Consider the following 24029-nt stretch of genomic DNA (forward strand, 5'->3'; position numbering starts at 1 on the left):
GGGGGGGGGGTGGAGGAGGATCTGCTTCCTTGTTCGACAATTTAAAAAAAATGACAGTTGATAATTGTACTGCCTTTTCTGACATAATTTTCTTTCTTCAATAAAATCTGCAAACACGCGATGACTTTATTTTAAAAATAAGAGTATGTCAGAAAGGACATGACATGCAGTAGATGAATTTTTAAATTTAATACTATTATTCCGACCTAAAAAGAGGGTGTATGGTCGTAGGAATGGGTGAGGGGAGGTATTGTATGTTTTCTTTCTATTTGCATTGGTAAACAAACAATCATAATGCAATGTCATATAAATGTGCTACATTTTGTGGGTTGTATTTACCTTGTACATTCCCACCAAAGGGGATTGGATGGGGTAGAATAGAAACTTAGATAAAAAATTATAGAAGCGTATGCCTACCTACTCCACCCTCCTCACGACTTGACGCATGTACATGTATACTGGTAAATGCATCGGTCACAACGGAAGGTTAGACTGAGAAACAATTAAAATACAATTTGCGTTGAGTTTTAAAAATTGTTTAATTTGTGATATATATGTATCCGCCATTCCGCCCTTATGTTGTGTTTTCTATGCGAACTAATAAATCATGATATAAAATGCATGACACATGCAACTGTGGGAGTCAGAATCGAATCTCATCCCACCCTCCTTGCCCCGTTGTACACTAGCCCATCATAAATTTCTTCATCGTTAAAATGTTTCTAACGTGTATTTCTAAATTTATAAGTTTTGAATTCAATCCCACTTATTAATCTAATTCCATCCAAGTTAGCATATTCATAAATCATTGCAATGGTTGTAAAATATATACCAAGTGCACATGTATAAAAATATTAATGTTTGAGAATGGAAGATTTACTCATTCCTAGGGAATATATTAGGACGGTATGTGCATGTATTTTTGTATCATTGTAAATGTCATTTTGGTGTAATTGTAAATTCTGTATTTACTGCCACCCGGGAAATTCAAAATTTACAACACATGACAGGGGTATAAATTTGTCGATATATATAAAATATAGACTGTCAAGGAATGATATATAGTGCGCCAAAATACAAATTTATCCCCCCCCCCTCCAATTATATTGTTTCCTAAGGACCTGATCATTATCATTTTACTTTATCACAAATACGGTTATAAATATATAATATCAAAAAGTAGTCTCAATATTGAACAAGATGTGTTTGTGAAACACTGATGCCCCAGTACGGCAACATCAGTCTGATTAAAATCAAACCTTCACTAGCTCCTTTTTATTGTTTTGTCGCATGAAGGTCCTTCACGCGACAAAACAATAAAAAGGAGCTAGTGAAGGTTTGATTTTAATCAGACTGCGGCAACATATCAAAGATTAAGTTTTTCTTAAATGCAAATTTAATTAATTGGTACAAAAATTAGGGTATTCTCACTGGAAAACAATTGTGAAATTTGAAAGTAAGCCAATGTTAAAGTTTTTTTAATAAGTACAAAAATCTCCAATATCAAGGTCATAAAGGTCAATGTAATTAGTATCTAATGAAAAATCTTGCCACATAGAATACTTATGTAGAGCATGAAGGCCCTAGCCCTAACCATTCAGAAGTTAAGGCCAACGTTCAATTTTTTAAAAATGTAGGTCAAACTCCAAGGTCAAGGTCAAAGAGTCAAAGTTCTTGTTATCAAAATGAAAGGTCTTGTCATAGGAATCAAATATGTGAAGTATGAAAGCACTGCCCAAACTCTTTATAAGTTATGGTCAAGGTTTGCTTTTTTAAAGTAGGTCAATCTCAAAGGTCAAGGGGTCAAAGTACTTGGTATCCAATGAAGGGTCTCCTCACAAACATATATGAAGTATAAAACCCCTATCCCTTACCATTCAGAAATTATGGCCAAGGTTAAAGTTTTTTCACAAGCACGGAAATCTACAAGATCAAGGTCAAAGGGTCAAGGTTGTTGGTATCCAATGAAAGGTCTTTCAACAAACATTACGTATGTGAAGTATAAATGTCCTGGTGTACGTCTCCTGTTCAAAAGATATGGCCAAAGTAAAAGTTTAATTTTTTCCTGTAAAAGTGGGTCAAACTCCAAGGTCAAGGTCAAAAGGTCAAATTTGGTGGTACCCAAAGAAAGGTCTTGTCACAAGGAATACACATATGAAATATGAAAGTCATAGTTCCACTAAATCAAAAGTTACGGGCAAGGTTAAAGTTTTTGTGGACAAACAGACAAACAGAGAGACAGAGAGACGGACGGACACGACAAAAACTATATACCCCTGAAACTTCGTTTACGGGGGCATAAAAAGAACATTTGTTTATCTATAAACTTCAATTATTTATAATATAAATATCAACTGAAAATCTCAGGGAAACAAGGAAAGTGTGGACATTGATTGATTTTCTTCTACTTGTTCTACCGAAAAAAAAATTCCCAATGCAGCTTGTATTTAAAATCATTAAAATAATTAAGTCAAAAGTACGAAATATCGATATAAGATATTAATGCAATAAAAAGGATGAATGAGAAGGGAGGGGGTTAAGAACTCCAAGAGATTAGTTTGCATTAAGTTTCTAATTATATGCTAAGTACTTATTAATTGAAATTACTATTTCTGTTAATACTTAAATGATTTTTTTTTTTGAATGACCATCTTCAATACTTAGGGTACAGGTTTGCCAGACTGGCTGTGTAGAGGTATCATCCCCTGGTGCCCTTTGTATTCAAGATGCACTAGTTTTATATTAGAGTACTGCCATTACTACAAGATTTTTTTTTTTTTTTTTTTTTTTTTTTTTAATTTACCTTATATCTATCATTTTTATTTAATTGTGTTTTCTTTTATCATTCTATGGTTTCTATGCTTTTGATCCAGTGTGGTGATGCACTTCTCAATGTCAAACTTAATCACAAGTCATGTTACATTATTTAATATAGAATTGTAATCAATGTTATCATTTTGTAATAATTGTTCATGCCCCCTGTGGGCCCTTGATTGGTGAATAAACATATATATATAAAACGGTATGGAAAAACGTTAGGCATCTTTAATAAAATTAAATTCAAACGGTTTACATGTACATGATTTATAAAATATAATATTGAACACCGACTTCGATTTACACCTGTGGATCAGTCTAATATAAATCATATTTCATTTTTTGGGTTCGACATTCTAAAATAAAATAAATGAATTCTCCCTGCTAGCCTATCTGAACAACTGACGTCACTTTACTTTGGAAGAGCTGAGCGAGAAGACGTGAAAAGGCATTGCTCATTTTCCCGGATTAACTTAGTAAAAGCATCATGTCGGAGAGTAGTCCCAAGAAACGTGCAATTTCCTCCCTCGACCAGCTTAAAAACATGACTGTCGTGGTCGCTGACACTGGAGATTTTGCCGGTAAATACTAAAAATAAACTCCAAAATGTTTTCAGGTCAACATAGCCTCATAGGTAAACCGTGCAGCTATTTCATGGCCATCTGACTCGCCGGCTTTTATATTGTTTACATCTTCCTTGTTGTTTTGATGATAGCCGTAGCTTTTAACTTAAGTGATGTACATGTATATACAGTGTTGTCGACATGCACGCCTGAAATGTTAAGTGATCGTGTCGTGTGTGTGTACACACAATCATCCGCATGTTAAGGCGCGGATCCAAGAACTTTGTTATCTTTAAATGAATTATCTGGACTGTATTATTTTCGGGAATTATTTGTACTACCCCTTTTATTTCAACTGATCCCTTTTTTTAAAAACAGTTTTGAATTTTTTTTTTCCAATGATATATTGTCACCTAACTTTATGCAGATTATAGGATCCTTTTTTTTTTCATTTCAGCCATGGCAAAATTCAAACCAACAGATGCCACAACCAACCCCTCCTTGATTTTGGCTGCTGCCAACATGGAGTCCTACCAGGGACTGATTACAGAGGCCATTGAATATGCTAAAGGTGTAGGAGGGTATGTGTAAAACTACTCTTCTTAATAAAGGGGGTATTTATTCAACCTTTTCTGTCAAAATAGTATTAATATGTATAGCTAACTGAATTTTATTTATAATTTTTTTTAATTTTAGATGCATACTACTTGTACAAAAAACAATTATGTACATATGCAGCTGAAATAATGTTGTAAACAACTATCAGGGCATAGATCATATTAGTGATACTACTATGATTTTATACATGTAGATCAATTGAAGAGCAGGTCACAAATGCCATGGATAAAGTCTATGTGAACTTTGGATGTGAAATCCTAAAAATTATCCCTGGTAGGGTTTCAACAGAAGTTGATGCAAGGTAAAAAAAAAAAATCATTAATATTTTTGAAAGATGTTAAAAGGATAAAAAAAAATTGTAAGTGCAGATGCAAATCTGTTATCAAATGATTTTTTTTATTAAAAATTTACAAATTGAGTCAATTGCAAAATCATTTCTAACAGAAGAAAAAATGTTAAACTTTGGTAATAATTTTCAAATGTTTTACCAAAATATTTTTAGATGTGCATGATGAAGAGCAAGATGGTTTCAACAAAAATGCACATTTTAAAGCTTAATTATTTGTACATATACTGTCTTTTTATGCAATTTTTTTCATCCTCATTTAGGTTATCTTTTGATAAAGAGGGCTCCATAGCACGAGCCAAAAAGCTGATAGATCTATACAAAAAGGCTGGAATCTCCAAAGAAAGGATTCTTATTAAACTGTCATCAACCTGGGAGGGGGTAGAAGCTGCAAGGTACTGAAAAATATTGGATATTTATGGTTTTCTGGTTTTAAAATGCATATGTTAAGTACTGTATTAAAAGTACAATGTACTTTTTCTCATTTGAAAGTTGATATAGTCAGTTGGATATACAGCTGTATATTTCATTTTCTTTTGATTTTAGGGTCTTGGAGAGTGAATATGGAATCCATTGTAATATGACCTTACTTTTCAATTTTTATCAGGTGATTATCTTTTACTTCTTTCAATTTTTGTAATTTCCTCAAGGAAGGTAACTCTTTGAATCTTATTTATGTCTTTAAACATTTCTTCTTTTTCAGGCAGTGGCTTGTGCAGAAGCTAAGGTGACACTTATTTCTCCTTTTGTGGGTAGAATTTTTGATTGGTTTGTTAAGAACACAGACCAAAAGTCTTACAGTATGTTAGAAGATCCAGGTAAGTTTTCAAATGACTGACATTTTTTCTCAATTAGTCCACATCTATATGAATTTCCGTGGATAAGGTCAAAGACTTAACAGTTATATAGCTTTAAAATGATAAAAACTGGTAATGTTTTGTTCAGTATTTTGACAGTGCAAGTAACTTTAATGTTTCAACCACTGCTACCTTTAAAAGACCAATTTGTACAGGTTTACTTAAATAATTTTACATGAAGGTTTATATCCTCACATTTCACTCTCTCCTCTGTAATTATTCAACATTTTTCTGTAATAATTCAATATTTCTGCCAAAACATAATTACACCAAAAGGAATGCAGATCATGATAAAAAATAATTTTGAGATTATCAGTTTATAACCTAGAGAAATGGTGCATGTATTATTTTTTTAATTTATGAACATTGCTGGAGTAAATGTTTTCAGAGATGCTGATTCTACATGCATTTAATATTGCTTTTATTTTAGGTGTTAAAAGTGTGACAAAGATATACAATTACTATAAGAAGTATGGCTACAACACAGTAGTAATGGGTGCTTCCTTCAGAAATACAGACCAGATTCTGGGGCTGGCAGGATGTGATCTCCTTACCATATCGTAGGTCATTTTATCCCTGTAACAAGAGTGATAAACCATGCGTACTTAGATTAACTTTAATCGGTATGATCTTAATTGATTTAATGAGTAACAAATGGGTTTTTGGTAGGGAAGGAAAGATTTATTGGAAGTTTTAAAAAAAAAATTAGGGGTGGTGGGTGGTGGTTACTCCTCCAATTAAGATACTCGTTTAATGTCCCTATGCTCCTTATATACATGTACCAGTACCTTGATGCGAAGTTGAAAGTGTCTCCCCGTTCACCATGCTGGAGGAAGGAATGGGAGTCAATTCAAAAAGCTCTGGGCATTTCTGTGTAAAACTATTTAGCATGTAAATAAAGCAAAGATATTACAAGCAAATTTAAACCGTTAACAATTCCTTCATTTAGATTCATTGATATAAGGTATCTTCTTTCATTCCTAGTGCCTCATATTCATTACAGTATCTTTTTTCATTACTAGGCCTTCATTGCTGGATAAATTACAACAATCAACAGAAGAAGTTAAACCATATCTGTCAAAGAAACAAGGTTAGTTATTTATAGTTTATCTTCTGAGGGAGTTATCACCCTTTTTATACTGATAAATGATTTGAAATTCAAGAGTGTAAGTATAGGGGCCTAAGCAGATTTGAAATTCAAGAGTTTAAGTATAGGGGCCTAAGCAGTTTTCTCCTTTAAAAAGGCTCTCAGGTCAAATAAAAAATTTCCAATTCCTTCTTAGAATTTTTTTCTTGCACATTTATATCCATACATATCCATATATCTCAAGTGCATACATCTTATAGTTATCCCCCCAAAATTACGAAACTACAAAATTAATGCTCAGATACAGTTTAAAAATGAAAACTTATTTAACTTTTTTGCCATATTTATGAACACAGATTTCTTTCCAATTTTAGCTCAGAACTTGGACATTGAGGAGGTCACAGTGGATGAAAATAAATTCAGGTGGGAAATGAACGAGGATGCCATGGCAACAGAGAAGCTTGCCGAGGGAATCAGAAAGTTCGGTGCAGATGCCATTAAACTGGAAAACATGCTGAAGGAAAAGTTACTTCAGTGAAAAACATATTATCTCAAAACACATAGAGGATTCTATTTTGCTATTATAATGTTGTTAGGAATTATCGAATCTGGTGATATTTTGATTTACAGGTACATAGACTGCAACTTACAGTGTTCTATTATTTATCATACCAATTTTTGTTTTATTTTGATTTGTGTAGAATAATTTAAACAATATTTTATAATTATGAATGAAAAAAAAGATTGGACTGCAAGCACTGCCTGTATAAAGTCCTCTCCAAAGTTCATGGTCAAAGTTGTATTTGTGCTAGTCAAATTATTTAGTTAAGGAACATAGATTTTTTTTATATAAGAAATTAACAATAACAAGATAGAAGAAACAATTTTTAAAGAATTAATTATTTGAATGAGATTTTGGCATCCATTCAAATAAGAATAACATTTGTTAATAGCAAAGCATCATCATTTTATACAAGCTAGCTAATGGCTGATTTTGGACTCCTCTTAAAGAGATATGGTGTTTCAGTATTTAGGTTGATTCTTATCAATATGCAATTAGAAGAGACTGAATTTTATGATTACAAATACAAAGTATTCAGTCAATGTAACGTGTTGTATACTTTATTCTGAGAGGTCTAGCCAGTTCTACATGTTATTTGACCTTACCTATCATAGACTCTGATGTAAAGTAATGAAATAAAGATACATATTTATTGATGGAGATGACACTGAATGATTTCTTTATACTAAGATAATTGTAGAAAAAGCATTAAACTATATATTATTATTATTTTTTCTGTCTTTTATTTTATCAGATATTTTCAAATGCAATGAAATGTATGATGAAGACTAAAGGATTAAAAATTAACTTGAGAAATCAACAACTTACATTCTTTTCTCATTTGAGATCTTAATGTAACAAAAACAAGCTAATTCAGAGAATTTGTGTCCCCCGCTTAGGGAAAAGTAAACCATGCGCAGTTCGGGGGTCGGGGGGGGGGGGGGTCGAGGGTTCGGATCCCCTTCACTGAATTTGTAGAATTATTAAATGTATACAAATGTATACATACAATGTAAGCAAATAAAATATGCCATTATGGATATACAGGTTCGATGGATTATTCTTTATTATGTGTGTAGAAGATTCTTTTTTATATGGAATATTTATCACACTGTAATGGTGATATTATGAATTTGTACAAGCCAGACCTCATAAATTTTTCATTTCACATGCTGAATACTATCGTTTAGTAAAAAAAGAAAAGTATTTCGAGATAAAAATGGATCGTCCGAGATGCGATCCCGGGCCATCTCACATTTGAAGCGAGAGACATACATTAATCGCTAGACCACGGAGCCGCTGTAACATAATGATAATTGTATACAAACATGAAGTGACACACACACACACATATATATATATATATATATATATATATATATATATATATATATATATATGGAGGTTTTATGTATAAAGGAGACCACTCATCCACATATATATACATTAGGGGGACACGGATATTGAGGGGACACCAAATTGGTCCCCTTAATGTTTAAGCTTGAATACCTAAATTACAGAATGATCCAGTAAGCATTAGTTATAAACTTTAAATAAAGTTTGACATGATCTTACAAAATTTAATTACATTTAAATTTTTTAAGTATGGAAAAGGTAGATAAATAGCATCCAATTTTCAGCATATATATTTTTAGGTAAATAAATTTATGCTTTAAGGACACCACTAAAAAGTCTCTTTATTTTTCTTATTTCCCATATATAAAAATAAATCTGCTAATTCATGCATTCATTTATGGTGTCTTTAAGCTTAGGAACACGATTTTACATATTTTTGAAAACTAGTTAAAATATTTATTTTTTCTTCACCATGAAACGCATGACATTTCTGTTTCGAGTCGTGCTATGGTCATCCGGGTATTTCCAGGGAAGGACGCTACAGAGTACAGAGTCATGTTCAAGGGCAGTATGTGATTTTTTAAATGGTAAGTTTATTTGCTTGGTGTATTTTGCTGAGTATGAGAATTTATGTAAATGTTGACAGTTAGATATTAAATCGCGAGATATTTATTATAGTTATAGCCAACTAAAGTAACGGCGTGTATCACCAAACCATGCAGGCACGTAGCATCGTTTTTGAAAATGGGGGGCCAACCAGAGATTTTTTTTCACCTGAAAAAGTTGACAAGCAAAAAAAAAAAACAAACAAACAAGAATTAAAAGTTCCCCGAACTCGAAAATCCTATTTCGTGACGTTGGATGGGTGGGTGAGGGGGGGGGGGGGGGTATGACCAACTTCTGGAAGCCAACGTACTCTCACTTCCAATTTTTTTCCGTACGATCCTTGATATCTCTATACTATGTTATAAAGTGGGGGGGGGGGGGGTTCACCATCCTTTCAATGAACATTTTAAGGTAATGTTGGGGAACAAAGTGCCCCCCCCCCCCTGCGGATGCTACGTCCCTGCAAAGTTGGGATGTGGTTACTGATGTTCATCCAACATGCACATGGTCATGATGATGTATTGTTGGATAATTCACAATTTATTGCAAATTGGAAACCAAATTAAGCTTTTTTTTAAAATTATGTCGGTCAATAGACGTTTATTGTAGGCAGCTAGGTGACAATATTACCTTCAATATTCGCTATGTTTAGAGAAAATTCAAGATAGAGATATTGCTAATTCATACTCCAAGGCCCTAACATGCGAGTATCCTTTATTGCCGAAAAATACCACATTTTTCTTTGACATATCCAGCTACACCAGTCCGGGCTAAAAATAAACCCCGTCCATGACCTTTGGTAAACAGGAAGAATTATTGCCGCTTATATCATTTCTTGATTATTCACCAACTTAATCGCTAAACGAACCAACAACTATTAAATTAATGACAATTAAAGGTCGAAAAATGTCTTGAATCTAAAATAATTCAATTAGAAACGCAATTTGAATGTCTTATTTTAAACTTTTGCTGGCCTATTTTTTTTTTCGATGTTGCTACGACCTCCTGCGTTAAAATAACATGTGCTTTGTCGGAACTGACAATGACCGAAACACTATTTTTCCAAGTGAACACAGTATCATGACAGATAATAGAGAGAAAAGTATAAACCTCATCCGCTGCAGGGCTTTGGAAAACACCTGTTTAACCAGTTTTTGCATGTATTTTGCTTGTGTACGTGAACCAGCCTTCAAAATTTCCTTACAACTTGGTGGGCGGAGTTCTGTGGTTAACTGGCTAAAGCCGAGAGACTAGAGCCCAATGGTGTACTTAAACATCGATCACAGTAACTGGATGTCATTGGTCAGTGTCATTTGGATAAGAAAACTCTTTAAGAATCTTCTTCTCAAGAACAACAAACCCATGATTGGTCATATTTTAATGGAAGCATCCCCAGGACTGATATTTCTGTTTTTTCCTAGCCAGAATGCTCAGGTGAGCACATTTTCATTCATTTCATGATAAGTATTTTGAATTTCAGGTAAATATCAGTATCTCGAACATGGAATATCTAGAATACCCCGCTTATGTCGAAGACGGAAGTTGATAGCCGGTCCCTGCCGATTTCTCAATATTAAAGATTTAAAAAACACCGGATATCTCGAATACCCTGCTCATGTAGAAGTATATTTTAAGTCCCAGGCCTTTTTTTAATCTGGCTTATCTCGAAGTGCAGCGAATTTTTCGGTCTACTGAACACACCTGGCGTCATGACTTAATTAAAACATTCTCACCAGTGGCTATTAATACTTGATATCGCGATTACTTAACTTAGCGGAACTCTTTCGTGAAGGAGGTAGGAATCGTCTGTTGGATGGGGGCAATTTGCTATTCAATACAATGCAAGATCGATTATTGTAGCATTTATAAGGACAGATAAGTAAAAAATCCCGGTGGAATACCTCGCAGCCGCTAAACAATCGCTGAAACAGTCAAATATATTTTATAATATAAAATATATTTTACCAACACCAACTTGGGAGTTTGGCGTACATTAAGTCTACGACGCATAAAACTAACCTGACTTTGCTGCGCATGCATGCAGTTCAGAAATTAAATACAGACAGTATTACCGATATTGCAATTAATTATATACTCTGTATGATTAAAAATCGTAATTTCATAAAACACCAATTTTTTTCACAATAAACTTAAATAAAATAGTCAACTTGCATTGCATAATGCACAGTGCAATGATTGATTAGGCCAAACAAAAAAATAACTTTGTTTACTAGCTGTTATATGCTGAAATAAAATGGGGTCGATAGGTAGGATTTTTTTTTTTATTGAATGGAATTTTTTTATACACAAATTCACGTGAATTGGTTGAATTAAATAAAAGTTTTACCATTGTATGGTGCCTTACTTTTGTTTGGGCTTGTAATATGGGTGTTAGACAATATAATCTTTCTTGCCAATTGCCTTATAACTCAGGGGTGTGCAACTGAAAAAAAAAATCAAGTACTAACCCACAGCTAGGTTTGTAACAGCAATAAAGTTACTAGTCTGCAGTTAAAAATGACCAGTCCAATTAAAGGGGCAAAAAAAAAAAAAAAAATTTTAAAAACTAATATTTTAAAAAGTTCATTGTTGAGAAAGCCAGGCCAGGTCCATCGTCGCAAACCACGGCCAACATGTACGCTCCTCTCCCATTCTGGCCGTGGTTCAACGAGGAGAGAATTCTTCGAAGCTCATTAAAATATTGACCAATGCGAGTAAAGCATAGTCGGATGACCTTTCAATATCCAATCGCAGTAAGGGAAATATTTCTTGTATACTGTTGACGTCAGTTGTTGATTTCGATTGCGATGGAAACAAAACTTTCCACTGACTGAATATGACGTCACAATAGAGAGGCGTGAATATTCAAGATAACGACACTTTTTGTAATCAAGCAGCCACGGGTAGGAGAGAGCTATATAAGCGGACTCCGGACCGTGGCTTGAGACGATGGGCCAGGTCCTAAGTCATTCCTTTTAAAGTTGAAATTTATAAATTTTAAGAAATTATCTTTTCTTTTTCTGAACATATTGCACTATAGTCTAGCTTATCTAAAATGAAGCAAAAATCATTTTATTTTCTTTTAAACCATTGAGTATAACTGATATATATTAAAGTTTAATCACATAACACTTAGCTATCAGTTGATTGGGGGGTCATATATAATTGAATGAGATATCTGCATGTATTTACCAAACAGAGAGTAGAGGAAATTCTGATTACGAAAAAATGATCGTTTTTAGGTCACCTGAGTAAACTCAGGTGACCTATTGCTATCTGTTTTTGTCCGTCGTCGTTCGTCGTGCGTCGTGCGTCGTGCGTTAACATTTGAACATTTTCAGCTTCTTCTCTGCAACCACTGAACCAATTTCAACCAAATTTAATACAAAGCATTTATGGGTGAAGGGGAACAAAAATTGTGAATTTCATGATCCCTGCCCCCCTGGGGCCTGAGGGGTGGGACCAAAACCACTAAAATTAGTGCAATCTTTAAAAATCTTCTTCTTTTCTCCTGGACATCAAGCAGTCAAACTGTTTGCATGATTGTAATCAGCAATGAGTCCTCTACTAAAATTGTGAAATTCATGGCCCTGGGGTCAGGGGTTCTAGTGCTAGGGCGGGGCTAAATAAGTAGGTAGTGAAAATGCGTTATTTCTTTGAAAATCTTCTTCTCTGCTCCTGGGTATTAAATAAGCCAACTAAGTACATAGTTATGATGAGCAAGAGTGCCTCTTCCAGATTTGTAAATTATATGGCCCCAGGGTCAGGGGTTCTGGTGTTAGGGCGGGGCTCTATAGATAATATAGTGAAAATGCATTATTTCTTTGAAAATCTTCTTCTCTGCTCCTGGGTATTAAATAAACTAATTAAGCACATAGATATGATGAGCAAGAGTGCCTCTTCCAGATTTGTGAATTTTATGGCCCCAGGGTCAGGGGTTCTGGTGTTGGGGGGGGGCTATATAGCTTACATAGTGAAAATGCAATAATTCTTTGAAAATCTTCTTCTCTGCTCCTGGGTATTAAATAAAATAAATAAGCACAAAGTTATGATGAGCAAGACTACCTCTTCAAGATTTGTGAAATTCATGGCCCCAGGGTCAGGGGTTGAAGTTCTGGTGTTAGGGCGGGGCTCTATTGATTATATAGTGAAAATGCATTAATTCTTTGAAAATCTTCTTGTCTGCTCCTGCATATTAAGTAAACTTATTTAGTTCAAAGTTATGATGAGCAAGAGTGCCTCTACCAGATTTGTGAATTTTATGGCCCCAGGGTCAGGGGTTCTGGTGTTAGGGCGGGGCTCTATAGATTATATAATGAAAATGCATTTTTTCTTTGAAAATCTTTTCCTCTGCTCCTGGGTATTAAATAAGCTAATTAAGCACATAGTTATGATGAGCAAGAGTGCCTCTTCAAGATTTGTGAATTTTATGGCCCCAGGGTCAGGGGTTCTGGTGTAAGGGCGTGACTCTATAGATTATATAGTGAAAATGCATTTATTCTTTGAAAATCTTCTCTGCTTTTAGGTATTAAATAAACTAACTAAGCACATAGTTATGATGAGCAAGAGTGCTTCTTCCAAAATTTAGAATTTTAAGGCCTCAGGTTTAAGGGTTATGGTGCTAGGGCGGGGCTTTATTGATTATATACGGGTGAAACACAATATAGGGCGCATTAAGAATACCACATTGTTATACACGATTTTTAGAAAAGTTAACTTCTTTACATGTAATTTATCATAATTCATTTATAGGTATACTTATAAAGGACTTGTGTGCAAAATTTTGTTGATCTAGCTTTAACAGAATTTAAGTAAATGCAATAAATGTACCCCAAAAATGACCCTTTTTTAGCGTTATGCGGTTGCGCATTGAAATTACACCATTTTTCAATTGAAATTATTGTTATATATCATAAATTTTCATGCCAATGATCATTATCAGACTTTAGAATTTATTTTACAAATTATTTTGGTGCTTGAATTTTCAGGATTGAATGACAACTGTTGAAGAAATGAAAGAAAATGTAATAGGGGTGCAATGTTATACATTTTTGACATAATTTCACCCCTTTCATTATGCCAAATAAAAATAATGTCCATATCATTTATTTTCTCAGATTTCTGTTTAAAATCACAGTATTAATGCTATGTTACTTACAGAAAAAAGTTGGGTTAATGTAACAATTGAAATGAAATTTCATCATGTTATAATGTGGAAAATTAGGGTTTTACAAAAAACTGTAGTGTCCGTAACCACTTTCATTCTGTGAAATTGGAAAGCTCTATAAATATCTTTACTAATTTCCTAGATAGGCATCTCATATAGATGCTGAGATGTTTTGTAATTTTCCTGATCATCAGCACTGTTTGTCTGTTTTCATTACAAATGTGGTTACGGACACTACAAAACCCTGTAGTGTCCGTAACCTGAATTTGAGGCAGTTTGAAACAGGCAGTGTTAAAACAATAATGCAAATTTGTTCACAAGGGTCAGAAGTTTGTTAAACAAGTTAGTCAATGTACTTTATTTTTCTCCCTCATTTTGATATTGCAACTAATTTGGGAAACCCAGATTGCACCATTTTCATATACAAAATCCTTGGTGTTACATCACCTTGATATTGGCAGATGCTATTGGCATCCTAGGATTTAAGTCAGATAGCATGTCATTATTTTTTCACTGTTTAAGTCAACTGGTGTTACATTTAAGAAAATCTTGTTGAAATTCCTTTATTTAAGGTATAGTTTTATCCTATTGTAAATAACTTGTAGAGTGTGTAGTGTCCATAACCAAAAGTTGACAAATGAAATATCTTTATATTTTCTCCATAGAATTTACAGATAAATTTTTGAAACAGTGTATTATTGAATTTAGAGATAAAAAGGTGTTTATTAGTTGGAATTCTTTTAGATCATGTGGTTTTTTCCTTTACTGCAAGTACTAAAATAATGATTGGACACCCACAATGACATATAAAAATAGTTAGAAATTATTATCACTAGCTACATAACCCATATTTTTTGTGAATATTGCTTCAATTGTTTAGTTGCTTATTAGGTAAATCTTAAAACGTGTTAAATGCAAGTAAATTTGCATTCAAAATATTAAACAGTTGGGAAGTAATTTGGTTACGGACACTACAAACAATTTCAAAAAAGAAAACAACTAAAATTACACCAATTTCATATAAAGTATTGTATATTTAACTGTTTGAAGAAAAATAGAATGCTTCACAGAAAAGAAAAAATAATTGAAGAAATATTAGTGAGCTTTATTCTTCAAGGCTTGACTTTTCTACTTACACATAACACCTGTCTAAAGTTACATGTGTATATATTTATTCAAAGTTATTGGCTATGGTATGCTTGTAACAGATGAAGTTGAGTTCTGAAGAATTAAAAAAATCAGGAGAAACTGAAACAAGAAATAAAATGCTGAAAAAAGATAGGAAAAGGGCTTAAAAACAAAAACTTCATCCACAAACCTGTGAAAAATTAAAGTATTGTGTAGTGTCCGTAACCCTTAAATTTGGTTAATTGACTTCATTGATCATTGTACCTACATTCTAAATAGTTTTCATAAAACTTTAATGAATAATAAAACTTTTCTTTTGCACTTCAGTAATAAATACATGTAGTTATGTGAAAGAAGGAAGTTTCAGGATTTCATAAAGGGAATTTTTTTCTATTGGCATTAGTTCTGCAAGTAAATTGTTTTTACTTGAAACAATATCTAATTTGTATAAACTTTGTATTTAATAATCATTTAAATCTGATTTATGATAGTTCAGAAGTTCATAAAATGTTTTTTTTACCACAAATCAAATTCCAATCATAAATATTTGGGTTTTGTAGTGTCCGTAACTTAATGAAGCTATCAAATAATTTTAGAAAATTTATAAAAATGAAATGTCCTATTTTAATGGAAGTATTTATATCTCACCAAATGCATGAAAAGTGTTATTTATAAATAGTTTTTTTCTTTATTTATATTGGTTTTAAAGAGTTCACATGAAATGAAATACTACCATTTTGAACAAAAATGTACGAAGTAAGAACTGTTTAAATTTTAAAGTACAATGTCACCTTTTTAGTCAAAATTTTGTCCTTATTTTGTATTTATATATGTTCTTTGTTTGTAAGCAGTTGAAAAAATTAGAGCTTATAAACAGTTTTTAATATTTATTTCAAAGAAAACAACACTTGTAGTGTCCGTAACCTGTGAAAATGAGGTTATTATCAGCTTGTAAAAAACAAAGTTCTAATGTGAATTTCACAAAACCGTTTATGCTTGAGATCCTTTAGATACTCTACTTTTTAGAAAAAATGTTTTTGGGACAAAACGAAGACATTAATTTTTTACCCCCAAGTGCAACCTTACTGTCCCCTATATTGTGTTTCACCCGATAGTAAAAATAAATTCTTTGAAAATCTTTTCCTTTGCTCCTGGGTTTTATGCCAATTATCCAAGTATATATATATTTATGATGAAGAAAGGTGCATCTATCAAAGTGGTTTTTTATGCCCCCAGGGTCAGAGGGGGGGGGGGGGTTACATAGTCTAAAAATAAATTAATGCTTTGAAATCTGCTCTTTTGTCTTAATCAACCATTTTATGATAACATTTGCAGAATTTTGAAATATGTGGCCCATGGGTCACTGGTTCCTTTAGGGTGAGGTGCACAACTGGGTATAAAGTGGTAGTGCGTTTTCTCTTTGTTACTCTGATCTACGTCTGGGTATTAAGTAAAAAGAGTAAGCATGCTAAGTTTATAATTATGATAAGCAAGGGTGCCTCTTTCAGAATTGTAAATTGTGAATTTCATGGCCTCTGGTTTAAAACATGAACTAAATTTAATTGTTTGAAAGTTGTTACACAATACTCAGGTGACCTATAAGGCCCGTGGGCCTCTTGTTTAAGTAAATAAGTCAGGTAGTACTGCAAAATGGATGAGATTAAAGTGATTTAAGAACAGTTGGAGCATGCTGCCTGGAAAATTTTCATTAGGCCTAGAAAAAAAATATGTTTGTTTCCGCTTTCGGGCTGAAAAAAATATAGGGTAGGTAGGTAGGCAAATTTTTTTTTTTTGAAAAATTTTTTTTTACTTCTTTAATGAAAACGTGTAAAGAAGTAACATAAATGACAAAAGAAATGGTGTTCTCAAGCATTTCTATGACTTAAACTTACAACAGAAAGGTGACTCAAACTTCTTTATGTCTTGAAAAGCTTGCAAAGTTGGAGACTTTAACTCCCTTGGTGAAATCTTGCACTTCATGAGCAGGGTTTCAGATTAAATGAGTATCTATAGGACATATTTACCAGAAATATTGTGTTCTAAACATTCTGTTCTAAACATCCTAAAATTATAGGCCCATTAGAAGTGTCGGGCCCGTTGGACATTTATATGACTTTTCAACCAGTGTTAACAATAAATTATAAAACATTTTATCTAGCTGATAGTTGAAAATATATAATAGTTTGCTTACTTTACACAAAGTCAATATATTGAAACAGAAGGGGGATTTTTTAAAAAATTCCATTCAATGGGTATTTTACTGATATTAGTCCCACCTTCCAGTACATGTACTTGTATTTATTTCTTGGGATTACAAGTTTTAAAAGTAGTTTAATATCCAGAAATGAGATTTGTATTTCTTATTACAAGTATAATAAAGTTAACCATGTTAACAGATTGTCTAGACTAAAAATGTTTTCCTTTATATAAAAAAAAAACCTTGCAATATTGTCCTTTTCCTGTTATTAGTCTGACCCCACATTCAATCATGGCGGTAAAACTATCAACATGGCATGGATTCCTTCGATGTTGTAAACATTCATCACTACTTTTGGGCTCTTTGCACTTGGATTTTGAAATAAAATTAAAGTATTTTTTGTCAAGATCTTACACCCAGTCGTCATTGGCTGATGAGATCTGCAGTTGCATAAAAGTAGTAAAAAATACTCGGATCTGAACGGGGGAAAACTAGTCTATACGACTGGCCATTACATACAGAAGTTAATCGGCCATTATGTCCGTTTAAAGCTAAACCTATAGGCCATTTTGTCAGGAAAATTGTATTTTTTTCCTGCCATCTTGAATTTTTATCGGCAAATGGCTGCATGATGGCCTACGCCAATCTAAAACCCTGCGTGGGACAAAAGCATTAAAAAAAATTTTAGGGTCGGCACTATAAATTAGGGTCGGTCGGGAAAGCGGAAACAAACATATTTTTTTCCTTTAAAAAGAACGGACACCTACAGGTGACTTAATGGATTGTTAGGGGAGTTACAATACAAGTAGCTCAACATTACGCTAGAGAATGGTTCAACACAAACAAATGGTTTACGTCACAATCATGTTTTAAAAATAATGCCTATAAAGAACAGCTCACCATTGTACAAGTATAGATAACAACACAGTGAGGATCTTTATTTACCGTAATTTCGGAATAATAGGTCGATGGGGTATATAGGTCGAAAGGCTCATTTTCAGCCTGAAATTTTGAAAAATCATAAGATAGGTCGAACTTACTATATAGGACAAGGCTTTGTTTCCCGTTTTCTTAAGATTTAATCGCAGATACAACGTATCAGAACAGGTAAACCCCTAAAATTATCGGGGTTATTCCGTGACATGAACGTATCAAGAAAATAAACAGGTATTTTAATGAGTACAGCAATTAAATACTGTTTTGTAAAAAAAATGTAGTTAAAACTTCTTTGAATTGTGTAACTACTTATTTTTATCCAACTTGCCTGTTCAATGCCTCCGTAGTTTTACACAGTTGTTAAATCAGAGGCATATATAACACGTAAATACGTTATTATTTACAGTCAAAAATCGGGTCAGATACCCGAGACCAAAGAATAGTAATTCCGATTTTAAAACAACTTGGACACATTCCTAATAAATTTTACTCAAACATTATTGACCGGTGGACGACAATTACATCGATGTCCGCCATTTTTATTTTTCATCTCCAGGGATATGCTAAAACACGCAAATGACCATTGAATGTATAAATCAAGCAACAGTTAAAAGAAATGAAATCATACTAACACTCTATAAATTTAATTTATAAATTTTAATTGAGAGTACATTCACAGTTTGACTTTCAACATGAATTACACAACATTGTTTGTTCAATGATGTGTAGCACTAATACCCTATAATGACACGTGGGTTTCTTAATCATGCCCCGCAGGCATTTAAACCAACAGTGAACACAGGTGTTAAACACCTTGCGTACACAACTTGTAAATCCCTATATCTGTCAGACAATTAAAATTCTATCTGTAATTCAATGTACTTCTTTTGTACAAAGCATTTAATAAAACTTATAATATTGTTTTTTTTAATTGAATTTAGGAATTGAATTGGTTATTTCACTCGTTTTACAAATAAACATAAGACAATAAAAAATATTTGATATTCTATTTCAATTCATCGCTACTAATAAATGGTAAAAACACAACAGTTGCGATCGTGAAAATTTTCCGTATTTTAAATTTTGATACGGTTGCGGTTTTACTTTTAGTACACGATCGCGACTTCCTAACATCACAAGATGGATACTGCATGATGTTAATGGATAATACGTTGAAGAATTATTTAAAAGATATAGCAACGTTGTTTTCTTTTGTTATCAACAGATAATTAATGGAACTTATTTTGTAAGAAAGCTATAGAATAAATATTTTATTGTTTACTGGAGCATTAATCTTTTTTTGCGAAAATAATCAAAAAAGTTACGAAAGTGGCACAGATTTGCTTTGAAATTGGCTTAAATTTTACTGATTTGGGGGCATTTTTCGTAAACTTGAGCCTTAAATAGGTCGAATTCTGAATATTGGTCGACCCCAGCGGTTCTGAGAAAAAAAGTATCCATCTATATTCCCGAAATTACGGTATTTATGCAAAAGGTGTTTATTTTCAAAAGGCTTGATCATGAAAGTTAATCATCGCAAACAAGTGTATGCCCGATAAATTGCAAAAAAAAAAATATCCCTGCCAAGAAAAGTTGATTTACAGTATATTGTGTTTTGTAGAATCCACAACCCTGTCGAGTCTACAACAGCTTTATTAATTCATAGATTTTCAAAGAAATGTAACATATGAGTCATCACTACAACTGTTCATCACTATAGTTATCTAAATATTCAATTCAAACATTTAAAGTTACAATTAAAGCTTACTAGAATTTCCACTAGTGGAATATAACTGAAGACTTAAGTTATTTCCAGTCATATTTTAAGGCTGTTTAAAGTTAATTCTACGTTTAACGTCACATCTAAATTTCAAAACCTACGAGGGAGGGAGGAAAAAAATAAACAAACAAAATTTTCAAACAATTGTGAATTTATTCAAACTAACCTATTCACTACATTAAAAACATTACAATTAAGTAATAAAGAGCATTTAATTGATAAGACACCTAAGATAAATTTCCATAGCAGATATTTTTCTTAGTATGTAAATCAGTTTGAGTCCTATTGTTAGCAAACAATGTATTCTAAGACTGAATGTGCAGGAAAGTGACTTTTATCTAGGCTTCAATTGTCCTTTGGATTTATATTGCCACACATCCATGGTACCCTGGAGGCAAATGCTTCTTTTTATGGGAATAGTTGATCAATATCTACAATTAAAATTATTGATGACAATATTTAAAACTGTTCATGTTGAAATATCTCAAATTGAATTATGTTGTATTTTTTCTTAGTACTACATCGATTAGCATTAAGTTTTGAAAGTGTGAATACTAATATCTGGACCATAATGATAGCTGTTAGATTATTTTTAATACCTTGAATTCCACACTAAGGACAGGATTCTTCATGTCTTGGAATACCCCAACTTCTTTCCTTACTCTCCTTCACTTGAAAGGCCCTATCTTCGGTAAGCTTCTCCCTGCTCAAACGGTTAAGACAAGTATTATCTTTTCCAAAAATTGTAGCTATTTGTTGGTATATGAATTATGAAGAAATCAATTACTTTACTCATTACTGTTCCTTTCGATTTTTACAGAGTATTTTTAATATGAAACATATCAAATAAGATTTGAATGATGCTTTTCACTGTATATAGATCTTGGTTTTTTGACACACTTTCCACTCGGTAAAAAAGTTTTTCGATTATCTCCAAAATACAATGAAAAGTTCAGCCAGTAGAATCACGAACTGAGAGTCTGTCACTGTCAGTTTGAACATGTGATTCGAAGACTGACAAAAAAAAAATCAACAAACTAGACTTTGTCATTAACTTCAATCATAAAATCACCTTTTTTTACTTACATTTATGGTCCCAAACTCTTTAATTCACTAGTTTTCTTTAATAAGAGACCAACTGCCTTTATCAAAGCACATTTTCTGTCACTACGGGAAGCAGAATTCAGTCGCTAATTGTAGAACCAAACCGGAACAGACATACGGAATTCCGAATTGTTTGTTTTTTTCAAAGACGAATTTCTCATAAACCTACGCGCGCGGGTGACGTTAAACGTAGTTTTAATTTTAAACAGCCTAAATACATGTATTGTAAGTCAATATGTAATATACTCTTCAAAAAAAGAAACGCATAGTAGGAACAATGCCCTGAAAATTTTTGATAGTTTCGTCATACCTTTTATTTTTAGGTCACCTGAGTAACTCAGGTGACCTATTGCTATCCGTTTTCGTCCGTCGTCGTGCGTCGTGTGTCGTGCGTCGTGCGTCGTGTGTCGTGTGTTAACATTTGAACATATTCAGCTTCTTTTCTGAAACCACTGAACCAATTTCAACCAAATTTGGTATACAGCATCTATGGGTGAAGGAGAACAAAAATTGTGAATTTCATGGTCCCCGCCCCCCTGGGGCCTAAGGGGTGGGGCCAAAACCACTAAAATTATTGCAATCTTTAAAAATCTTCTTCTTTACTCATGGACATCGAGCAGGCAAACTGTTAGCATGAATATAATAAGCATTGAGTCCTCTACCAAAACTGTGAATTTTATGGCCCCAGGGTCAGGGGTTCTGGTGTTAGGGCGGGGCTCTATAGATTATATAGTGAAAATGCATTTATTCTTTGAAAATCTTCTTCTCTGCTCCTGGGTATTAAATAAACTAACTAAGTACATAGTTATGATGAGCAAGAGTGCCTCTTCCAGATTTGTGAATTTTATGGCCCCAGGGTCAGGGGTTCTGGTGTTAGGGCGGGGCTCTATAGATTATATAGTGAAAATGCATTTATTCTTTGAAAATCTTCTCCTCTGCTTCTGGGTATTAAATAAACTAACTAAGCACATAGTTATGATGAGCAAGAGTGCCTCTTCCAGATTTGTGAATTTTATGGCCCCAGGGTCAGGGGTTCTGGTGTTAAGGCGGGGCTCTATAGATTATATAGTGAAATTGCATTTATTCTTTGAAAATCTTCTTCTCTGCTACTGGGTATTAAATTAACTAACTAAGTACATAGTTATGATGAGCAAGAGTGCCTCTTCCAGATTTGTGAATTTTATGGCCCCAGTGTCAGGGGTTCTGGTGTTAGGGCGGGGCTCTATAGATTATATAGTGAAATTGCATTTATTCTTTGAAAATCTTCTTCTCTGCTCCTGGGTATTAAATTAACTAACTAAGTACATAGTTATGATGAGCAAGAGTGCCTCTTCCAGATTTGTGAATTTTATGGCCCCAGGGTCAGGGGTTCTGGTGTTAGGGCGGGGCTCTATAGATTATATAGTGAAAATGCATTTATTCTTTGAAAATCTTCTTCTCTGCTCCTGGGTATTAAATAAACTAACTGAGCACATATTTATGATGAGCAAGAGTGCCTTTTCCAAAATTGCGAAATTTATGCCAATGATCCAAGTATATATATTTATGATGAAGAAAGGTGCATCTAGCAAAATGTTATTTTTATGCCCTGAGGAGAGGGGGGGGGTACATAGTCTGAAAATAAATTAATGCCTCGAAACCTGCTCTTTGGTATTAATCAACCATTTTATGATAAAATTTGCAAAATTTTGAAATATGTGGCCCCAGGGTCAGTGGTTCTTTTGGGGTGAGGTGCACAACTGGATAGAAAGTGGAAGAACATTTTCTCTTTGTAACTCTACCTCTGGGTATTGCATAAGTAGAGTAAGCATGCAAAGTTTTTTAATATGATAAGCAATGGTGCCTCTTTCAAAATTGTGAATTGTGAATTTCATGGCCTCTGGTTTAAAACACGAACTGTTTGAAAGTTGTTACACAATACTCAGGTGACCTATAAGGCCCGTGGGCCTCTTGTTGTATGAATACGATGTATTCGAGTGAAATGAATGATTTTTTAATGCAATTGTTAACTTTACAGCCATTCTACAAGTATCACAGACAAAAAGACCTAATTTTGCAAAATTTTCCCCAAAATTTTGATCTCAATTTTTATTCGTTGAATTACGATGCAATTCCTTTAGGTACAAAGGGCTATCAAAAGCGGGGGTTCTCGATATTTTGAATCTAATTTTATCTGAAAAATGATGCTTCCTTTAATTGCTGTATCTGAATGTTGCGTGGCACAAAAAGGAAAAAAGGGCGACTGGAAGCAGGGGTACCGCAATCTACAGTTGCAAGAGGTTTTAATGTTACACATAGACCATATCTAACCTATAAAACATAAACCATTAACATCGAACACCCAGTGTTCGCAAAAAATATGGTAGACTACGTGTGACATCAGTAGCACAGCATCACTTCCGATGATTACGCAAATTGCATGAATGTAATGCATGGACGTTATCTATAGCATTAGCTATCTCTGAACTGCACATAATTATCATCTAACAAGACCGTCTTCAGTTGACTACGAATTATTGCAAAAGGATAATTCATGCCGTTGTTCCGACCCCACAACACCCCAAATATCGACTTCAAAGATCTCAGATGAATAGAGTATGACCACAGCATAACTGCTGAACATTTTGGTTAACCTACTTATCCAGAATGTTTATCTGAAAGCCTCTTATAAGTTTAAGAGTGCTAATGCTTTTTAATGAAGGTTAGATAGATAACTGCCTGCAGGACATTAAAAAAAGTTGGTGGTGGTAGTGTAATGATATGGAAAATAATATTATAAGAAAGTAAGATTGATTTGGTTCGAATTCAATGGACTTTGATGGAAAAAGGTACTCTAACCATGTTCCACCTACACATACCCATTCAATTTTGCAGCATCCTAGAGCCGTATTGTAATCTCACAATA

General features: G+C 33.4%; 1 protein-coding gene and 1 long non-coding RNA gene across 2 annotated transcripts; one reads left to right on the forward strand and one right to left on the reverse strand.

The window, feature by feature from the left end:
* Positions 1–3220: 3220 nt before the first annotated feature.
* LOC134243172 (transaldolase-like) lies at positions 3221–7168 on the forward strand. The gene is made up of 9 exons (XM_062725402.1): positions 3221–3398; positions 3838–3961; positions 4192–4299; positions 4608–4739; positions 4891–4951; positions 5048–5162; positions 5632–5761; positions 6224–6291; positions 6663–7168. The coding sequence occupies exons 1-9, from the start codon at positions 3305–3307 to the stop codon at positions 6824–6826; spliced, it is 996 nt and encodes a 331-aa protein (XP_062581386.1). The 5' UTR covers positions 3221–3304; the 3' UTR covers positions 6827–7168.
* Positions 7169–20194: 13026 nt separating this feature from the next.
* Positions 20195–21319, reverse strand: LOC134243173 (uncharacterized). The gene is made up of 3 exons (XR_009986987.1): positions 21107–21319; positions 20620–20723; positions 20195–20451 (listed from the first exon to the last, which is right to left on the reverse strand). It is a non-coding gene; the product is annotated as an uncharacterized LOC134243173 (long non-coding RNA).
* Between the last annotated feature and the right edge of the window lie 2710 nt (positions 21320–24029).

Source organism: Saccostrea cucullata, unplaced genomic scaffold, assembly GCF_032062105.1.
Source record: "Saccostrea cucullata isolate Sc308-1 unplaced genomic scaffold, CSIRO_AGI_Scuc_v1 ctg2560, whole genome shotgun sequence".
Classification (NCBI taxonomy): Eukaryota; Metazoa; Mollusca; class Bivalvia; order Ostreida; family Ostreidae; genus Saccostrea; species Saccostrea cuccullata.

Excerpts from the sequence above, each read along its gene's own strand:
- LOC134243172 (XM_062725402.1), top strand. The coding sequence starts at position 3,305 with ATGTCGGAGAGTAGTCCCAAGAAACGTGCAATTTCCTCCCTCGACCAG. Across the intron at positions 3,399-3,837 it reads TGACACTGGAGATTTTGCCG|CCATGGCAAAATTCAAACCA; the intron begins GTAAATACTAAA and ends TTTTCATTTCAG. Across the intron at positions 5,163-5,631 it reads CAGTATGTTAGAAGATCCAG|GTGTTAAAAGTGTGACAAAG; the intron begins GTAAGTTTTCAA and ends CTTTTATTTTAG.